At 56.9% G+C, this 6,893-nt stretch overlaps 2 protein-coding genes across 3 annotated transcripts in view; one reads left to right on the top strand and one right to left on the bottom strand.

Moving 5' to 3' along the window:
- The window catches only part of Anp32a (acidic nuclear phosphoprotein 32 family member A), a 37,245-nt gene extending 30,799 nt beyond the window's left edge, over nt 1-6,446 (bottom strand). Inside the window, exon 1 of one of the 2 annotated variants that reach the window (XM_021206284.2) lies at nt 6,243-6,446. In XM_021206284.2, coding sequence (XP_021061943.1) covers nt 6,243-6,296 — 54 coding nt within the window. In that variant the 5' untranslated portion in view covers nt 6,297-6,446. Of the gene's footprint in view, nt 1-5,547; nt 5,717-6,242 lie in introns of those variants that run through there. The other variant, XM_021206285.2, reaches the window with a different exon arrangement.
- On the top strand, nt 3,316-6,245 carry LOC115064813 (protein SPT2 homolog). The gene is made up of 2 exons (XM_029543058.1): nt 3,316-3,852; nt 5,811-6,245. The coding sequence occupies exons 1-2, from the start codon at nt 3,567-3,569 to the stop codon at nt 5,873-5,875; spliced, it is 351 nt and encodes a 116-aa protein (XP_029398918.1). The 5' UTR covers nt 3,316-3,566; the 3' UTR covers nt 5,876-6,245.
- Nucleotides 6,447-6,893: the final 447 nt, after the last annotated feature.

Raw genomic sequence — 6,893 nt, 5'->3', positions numbered from 1 at the left:
AAAAAAAAAAAAAAAAGACTCAAGTCTGGTTCGTGTTTTTTTCTACCTGTCTATGGGAAGCAGGTGCTGAGCACCGATGGAGAGTAGGTCCCAAGAGACACAGCCCAAAAGGGGATGGATGCTCCAAGGAAAACACCCTTTTAGATGCCATAGCCATGAGCAGCTTCTTCTCCCAGGTCAGAAGTCAGGCCAGAATGCTGGGCCAAGTTCATTCCATCAGACCCCCACCACAGCCACTCAGCAACAAGCCCTGGGCCCTGACATAGAAGGGAGAGAGGAGAGCAGAGCAGACAGCTGGCAGACAGCTCCTGCCTGGCTCTTCAGAGTGGTGACAGTACTGCGTCAGGCACCTCTCCCACTGGGCTGCACGGAAGATGCCTAACTGCACAAGTCCCAAGTAAGTCACCTTGAGAGGCCACTTAATGTGGCCCCAGCCCAAGGAGGGGACAGGGTTTGACACTGCTGTCGGGAACTTCACGTGCCACCCACTTCTGCTTAGTGGCCCAGGCATTAAGAAGCTGCAATTAGACAAAGGTTTTGAACCCAAAGCCATTTCTGCTTTGCTGTGGGTTGTCTCCCCGGAAACATGCACCGGGAAAGAGCAGCAGGCCTGGGACGGAGGTGCCACGGTGACCTGGGGATTGTGGTGATATGTCCTGATCCTACCAGTCACTGGGTACACAGCAAGCAGCTTTGCAAACTTCAGTAGCCCTGGAATTTAGTGACTTAAATTTCCTCCTTTCTACCTCTGAGACCGGGAGGACTGCTCCATAGGGAGCCAGGAATGAGAGCAACTTCTTATGGAAGCTGGTGAACGGGAGCCCATTTCTATGAGGATCAAAGTCGTTTAATCGCATAGCCAGAAGGTCTTGGAAAATTCATAGTGCACCATCAAATGTAGGACTTGCCACATTCCTAAAAGAACAAAAAGCACAGGATCCCAGGGACCTCCCCTGCCTGCTAAACAAAGAGAACTAACTTTCCAGGTAGTAAACTTCAAGAAGCAAAATTGAGAACATAACACAGGTGCTTTTATAACAAAAGGATACACATCTCCCTCTAATTCTTTTATTGATCAAGTTCAAAATAAGTACAATTTTCTTTTTCATTAATGCAACTTTGTTAACACAATGAGTGAGATTTGTAGGGAGGAGGATTAATCAAAGGTTCGGCTTCCAGATTCACAAATCTCTTAGTGGTTAGACATACAAACTGTTTTCAACTCAGCAGCATAAAGAACGGGCAGCCGAGCCACTTAGCTGCAGTTCGGTGACCTGGTAAGAAGCAGCCCACACCCTGGGGGTGGAGCCCAGAAATTTGCATTTTACCGGTTCCCCTGATGATCTGATGATATAGGTCATCTACAGAACTACACAACCTGCACTCTCTCCTGTCCACAGACTCCCTTGGGAGGGTTGACTGGGTCCTAAGTGACCCATCCACACACAGAGAGGTTTTGCTATCTTTAAGGAACTTCGGGCAGGGTCAGGTGAGTGGCTCTAGCACTGCTACACCCCAACACTATGGTTCTGTCTATTCTATCCTGAGATTTTTTTTTTCTTTCTACAGAAAAGACTAATAAAAAAACTAATTATATAAGACACCCAAATAACCACTAAGAACGGCCCCTGCTTGCCTTCTCATTACCTGAAATGTGTAATTTAAAAGAGCAGATACACCTCAACAGTGTGTATTGAATATTCGAAATCAGGGTAAGCCCCCGCCCCTTAAAACGCCTACCCACCCACCCTGCTTGTCTGCTCCACCTAAAGCTCCACCAAGAAGCTTTGCTTTGTTTCTGTGCCCTCATCACCAGCAAACCCTCACTCCAAGACTGGAGGAGAAAAAGTCCTTTCCCGTGGTGCTTCAAGGCAGTACAGAGGCTGAGTATAACGGAGTTAGAATCCCAGTTCTGCACCGACCAGCGGTGATTTGGAGCTCTGACTCAATTTCCTTGCATTTAGTATAAGAATAACAACGGTACTTAACATAGTGCCCTTGTGAGGCTAAATTAACTGATGTCTGTAATCCACTTAGCAACATGCCAGACACAGTAAGGAGTTATGTGAGCATCTGCTATTATTGCTGGAGTTATTTTAAACCTCCAAGGGGCCCTAAGTTATTCCTCCCCACTCCCCAGTATCTGGGACTATATCAAGCACCTGCGAAGGGCCAAACTCAAGGCAATAGTCACTTATTGAACTGCCCAGTCTTACAGGACACATGTACAAAACTTTGGAGGTAGACTAAGGTAATCTGTCCCAGACCACAGGTTGGCAGGATCCTACCTCCTTGTAGCTGGTGAACTCAAGCCGAGGTCTGTGTGGCTTCGGAAGCCAGCCTCACCATGGAACCTTCAGATCCAAAACAAGGCTCAGCAGCTGCCAGTCACAAGATTCAACTGATCACCCCACACCAAGGCCACATTCAGTTCTCTGCCCCCAATCCCCGCTTGGCTTGCATAAATAGGAGCAAACCGCCAGGCCACTCTCCCGAACCCAATTAGGCAGTAAGTCAACCTGGAAGGGGGGAAATGCAATGCATTCCAGAGGTCAAAGTAGACTCCGGCCCCAATGGCAGCCTTTGCCCGACACTTCCATGGAAGTTAGTCTCCTCATGCAGACACCAGCCTACAGCCTGCGAGGTGCCTACCACACGCTTTGAGTCCCACATCGAGGCCAGCATTGGGAACAAACTGCCCGAGTCTGAAGGCAACAAAAAAGGACAGTTTACTTTTTGTTTTTGTAAAAAAGAAAAATCCTATTTCTCTTTCGGTTTAAGGTAGCGTTTACTATGTAGTTACCTACCTTCCCCGCCAAAACAAAAATGAGGGAGGTGGGGGGAAGGCGCGGCGTGGGGGATTGGAGAAAGAGCAAGAGAGCTCCCTCAGCCTGCAGGGTGCTGCGACACCCACCTGAAACTTGACCAACCTTTCTAGAGAGCCTAGCCCCGGAGGGCGTTTCCCCAGCGCATCCAACAACTCGTCGCTCCTGGGTAGAAGGCAGACGCCCTCGGCGTTAGTGAGGGCCTCCAGATTAAAGAGCCTGAGCCCCTCCCGCCCTCTAGTTTCACCCCCACCCCCATACACCACCCTATCATTTCCGCTGAAGGCGCAAACACCAGCACGATCGTTTCGCCTTCAAGGCCACCTTCCACTACGTGCGGAGCGCAGCAGGAGCCAGGGCGGAAAGCCGAACGGGGGGCAGGGAGTTGGGGCGGGGGACGGGGACGCTCGATAAGGTAGACCGTCACATTTTCGGGGCTACTACAGCTTCGGGATCCTTGGACCCTAGGTGGGAGCCCCTATAAGGCCGAATGCGAAAATGGGGTGGGGGTGTCCCAGGGGCCAGCTCCTCCAGCAGCCACCTCGCTAGAGGGCGGCCGTCGGGGCGATGGCGCAAGCTTCTCACCCCCCCACCCCAGCGCGACAACAGCCACGGTGACAAAATGGCAGCTCGGCGCCCGACTGGAGAGCCACCGGCACACAGCCGGTGACTGCTGCCCCTGAACACCAAGAATGCCAGGGCACCCTGGGGCTAGGTCTCCCAAATGGCCTAGTAGTGCAGATGGCGAGAGCAGACGGGCCCGTAGATACTAGGAGGTCGAGAACCCCCGGCCCGCCGCGCCCTCTCCAGACCAGATCCCCAGGCCCGCGCCGCCGAGGTTCGACTGTGCCTGTGTGCTCTCAGGCCCCCACCGCTGGGCGCCACGGTCCCCGCGGAGCCGGGTCCGCGGCCGCCGTGGGGGAGGGGTGGGCCTCCGGCGCCCCGGGAAACATGGCTGCTCGTCCTGGTACGGCGGCGTCGCGGCCACCAGTCCCCGAGATGCGACTTGGGAGAGAGGTTGCAGAAGGTGGGTGCGTGGGGGGGGGACTCTGGGGAGGGAGGTTCCCCGGAACGATCTGTTTTCCAAAAACGTTTATTTGAAAAAAGCAAAAACCCAGCAAAACAACAACAAAAAGCCAGTTCCTCCTCCCCCACCCCTTTTGTCCCTCTTTCGAGAGCTTTCTGCCCTCCCCTCCCCCATGCGCAGCAAGTGCCCCCTCCCCCGCCACCCGCGCGCCCCACCCCGCCAGAAGCCCGGAGGCCGGCGAGTGGGCAGCGCACTCACGGCGAGGGGGCGAAGCGTGAGAAATCGCGCCCAGCCCAGAGCGCCCGCCCCTCCCCCAGCGCACACACTCGGGGAAGTTTAAAGAGCCGGTTCGACCCGCTTTCCGTTTCGCTCCGGGTCGGCTAGTACTGTGGACCGCTCGGTCGGGTCCGGCGCTGCTGCTCACCTACTCGCCGCGACCCTGAAGCCCCCCAACTACATATAGAGGTCTTCCCGGAAAGTACGCGGGAAGTCGCGTTCGGCCCCCTCCCCCAGCACCACACCCAGTCCCCTCCACCCCCGGGATCGGGCACCCTAGTTGGGTCGGGACGCCACCGGGCGAACCAGGCAGCCCCCGCGGCAAGTCCTGGTGCTAGGGGTGCCCCCTCCTTCCGCCCTGCGCGCCATAAGGCTGTAGCACGTCTCCAGTGCACAGCTGCGTGAGGTTGGGCGGACGGCAGAAAAGAGCTTGTTTTCAAAAGTCTTACTCAGGTTTAGAAGGAGGAATTAGGAGAAAAGAGGAAATGAGGCCTGCCTTTGTCAGGATTCGAGGGGACAAGTGCCTGCAGGGGCGACAGGTCAGCACAACGTGCTGCGCGAGCCCCCAACTCGCCCGAGCCCCAGACCCTCAGGCTAGACCCGAGATCTTTCCCGCCCGCGAGTCCCTGCTCCCTACGACCGAGCCTAGAGGGGAAGTTGGCTAGGGTTTCCACCGCAGACCCTAGGGTCTCTCGAATGGGTCAACTCGCAGACAACACGAGTGTGTGAAAGCGAGAGGGAGACAAAAATAAACAGTAGCTTTCGAGTCACCCACCCACCCTCACTTCCCCTTGCAGTGGGCTCGCGCCCAGCCTCCCTGTTCCCACCGGTGTAAGTTTCCTTCTGCCATACTCCCGCCGCTGCCCAATCCATAACGGCTACGGCCAGACGAACTGCCCATCCCAGAGCTGCGTGCCTGCTGTGCCCGCAAGAATGTAGACTGGGTCGGTCCCCACAGCGGCACTAGCTCTGGGCAGCTCCGGTTCTGATAAAGTTTCTCGTGCCCATTTATTAACCAAGCGCCGAATGGCTGCCAGGGAGCCCACCCCAGGAGAAGCAGGGACTGGGAAGGTGGGGTGTCTGCTGCCGATGAGGCGTCAGGGTGCCAAGGCTGGCATCTGGGGAGGGAGCCGGGGGCCAGAACGGGACGCAGCCTCCGGGCAACTTACATTAGCGACGCTCGTGGTTGGGGAGGCGCGAGGATTATCTGAGCATTTGCACACTTCACAATCCCTCCCCCTTAACCTAAGGTACCCCCCCTCCCTTTCCGCGAGGAAGAAGGGAGAAAAGACAGCATCTGGCCCAAAGGTGGGGTGGAAAGAGTGAGAGAGAAAGGAGAAGGAAGGCAGACAGAAAGGGAGGGAGGGAGAGAAAGGGCGCGTTCACGAACACGACAAAGTTACAAATATGGCTCCCCACCTCTCGCCTCATCCCCGCAGAGAAACGAAGACGCGCTTTAAACTCGAGCCATCTCCCAACTCCGCAGCAGTCGGGTCCCCACGCGCTCTCCCCGGGGGCCTCGGGCTACATTGATCAGAAACTATACCGGACTCGCGAAGCCCAAAACTTATTGTGTGCGAGCGAGCGAAAGAGACGGCAAAGGGAGGGGGCAGGCGCGGGAGGGGGCGGAAAGGGGGTTACGCTTCTAAAATATAACACCCCCTTTTTGTTGTTTAATCCAGGAGGCAGCCCATCTTCTCCTCCCCTCGATCATCTTTTCCATCCAGATGCGAGTCGTGGGAGCTGAGAGCTCGGACGAGGGTGAGATTGCCGCCTTCCCTCCGACCCGAACGCGTGCGCCCCGCCGGCCCCCCGCTGGGTGCACACTCGCACGCACACCCTCGCACCCATACCCGCACACGCGGGAGCACACGCACAGGTAGTCAGTCACACACCAAGGGCAGCAGCGACGGCGGACGAAACATGCTCCGGTGGCATTGCAACCCCCCCACCCCCGCCATCCAACCTTGCAATTCATTTGCAGTCAGACCCCAAACCCCACACCTCCCCGGAGCCCCCCTCCATAAAAAAGTGCCTTCCCCCCAAAACACACACGCACACATAACACAAAGTAGGAGAATGGACCGACAGAGATATTTTTGGCAAATGCTCACATCAGAGGGCGTCCTGTTCCGCAGCTCTAAATAAATCCGTTTGTCCATCTCCATCTCTCGCGCTCTCTCTTTCTGCAGAGGATCCTGCGCCAGCGGAATTCAATCAATAAACCCCGAACCCACGGCCGCGCGTTTTAGGACTTTGAAGGCTCAACCAGCTCCGCTCGGTTCTCGAGCCCCCAGCACCCGCGGCGCACACTAACCTGATCGCCGTAGAGGCGGGACCTGCGGCTCCTTGCGTGGAGCGGCGGCATCAAGAGCCAATCGAATGGCGAGGCTTCGGACGCCAGCCAATAGTGGTGGTGGCGGCGGGGGGCAGGGTCCAATGGGCGGCCTGCGCAGCGGGCCAGGGAGGCTCAGCCATTTGGCTGTGGTGCCGGAGACGGACCCCTTTAGATACCGGGGCCGCCGAAGAAGAGCGCGGCAGCACCTTTGGTGGTTGCGCGCTGGGGGCGGGAGGGAAGGCAGGGCAGGTGCGTGGACCTGAAGGTTCGTGGCCGGGGGCGGGGCCGCAGGTGCGTGGATACGGGAGGGGCGGGGTCCTTGCGGGAGATCCTCTGGGTGCTGGGCGGGCGGCCGAGGCCTGGGGCGCGGGCACAAGGAAGGCCCAAGGAGGGCGCGCATTCTTGGAGCGCACGAAGGACAAATCCC

Source organism: Mus pahari, chromosome 10 (assembly GCF_900095145.1).
Source record: "Mus pahari chromosome 10, PAHARI_EIJ_v1.1, whole genome shotgun sequence".
Lineage (NCBI taxonomy): Eukaryota > Metazoa > Chordata > Mammalia > Rodentia > Muridae > Mus > Mus pahari.
The sequence above is the reverse complement of the archived record's forward strand: the minus strand, read 5'-3'. Positions and strand labels throughout refer to the sequence as shown.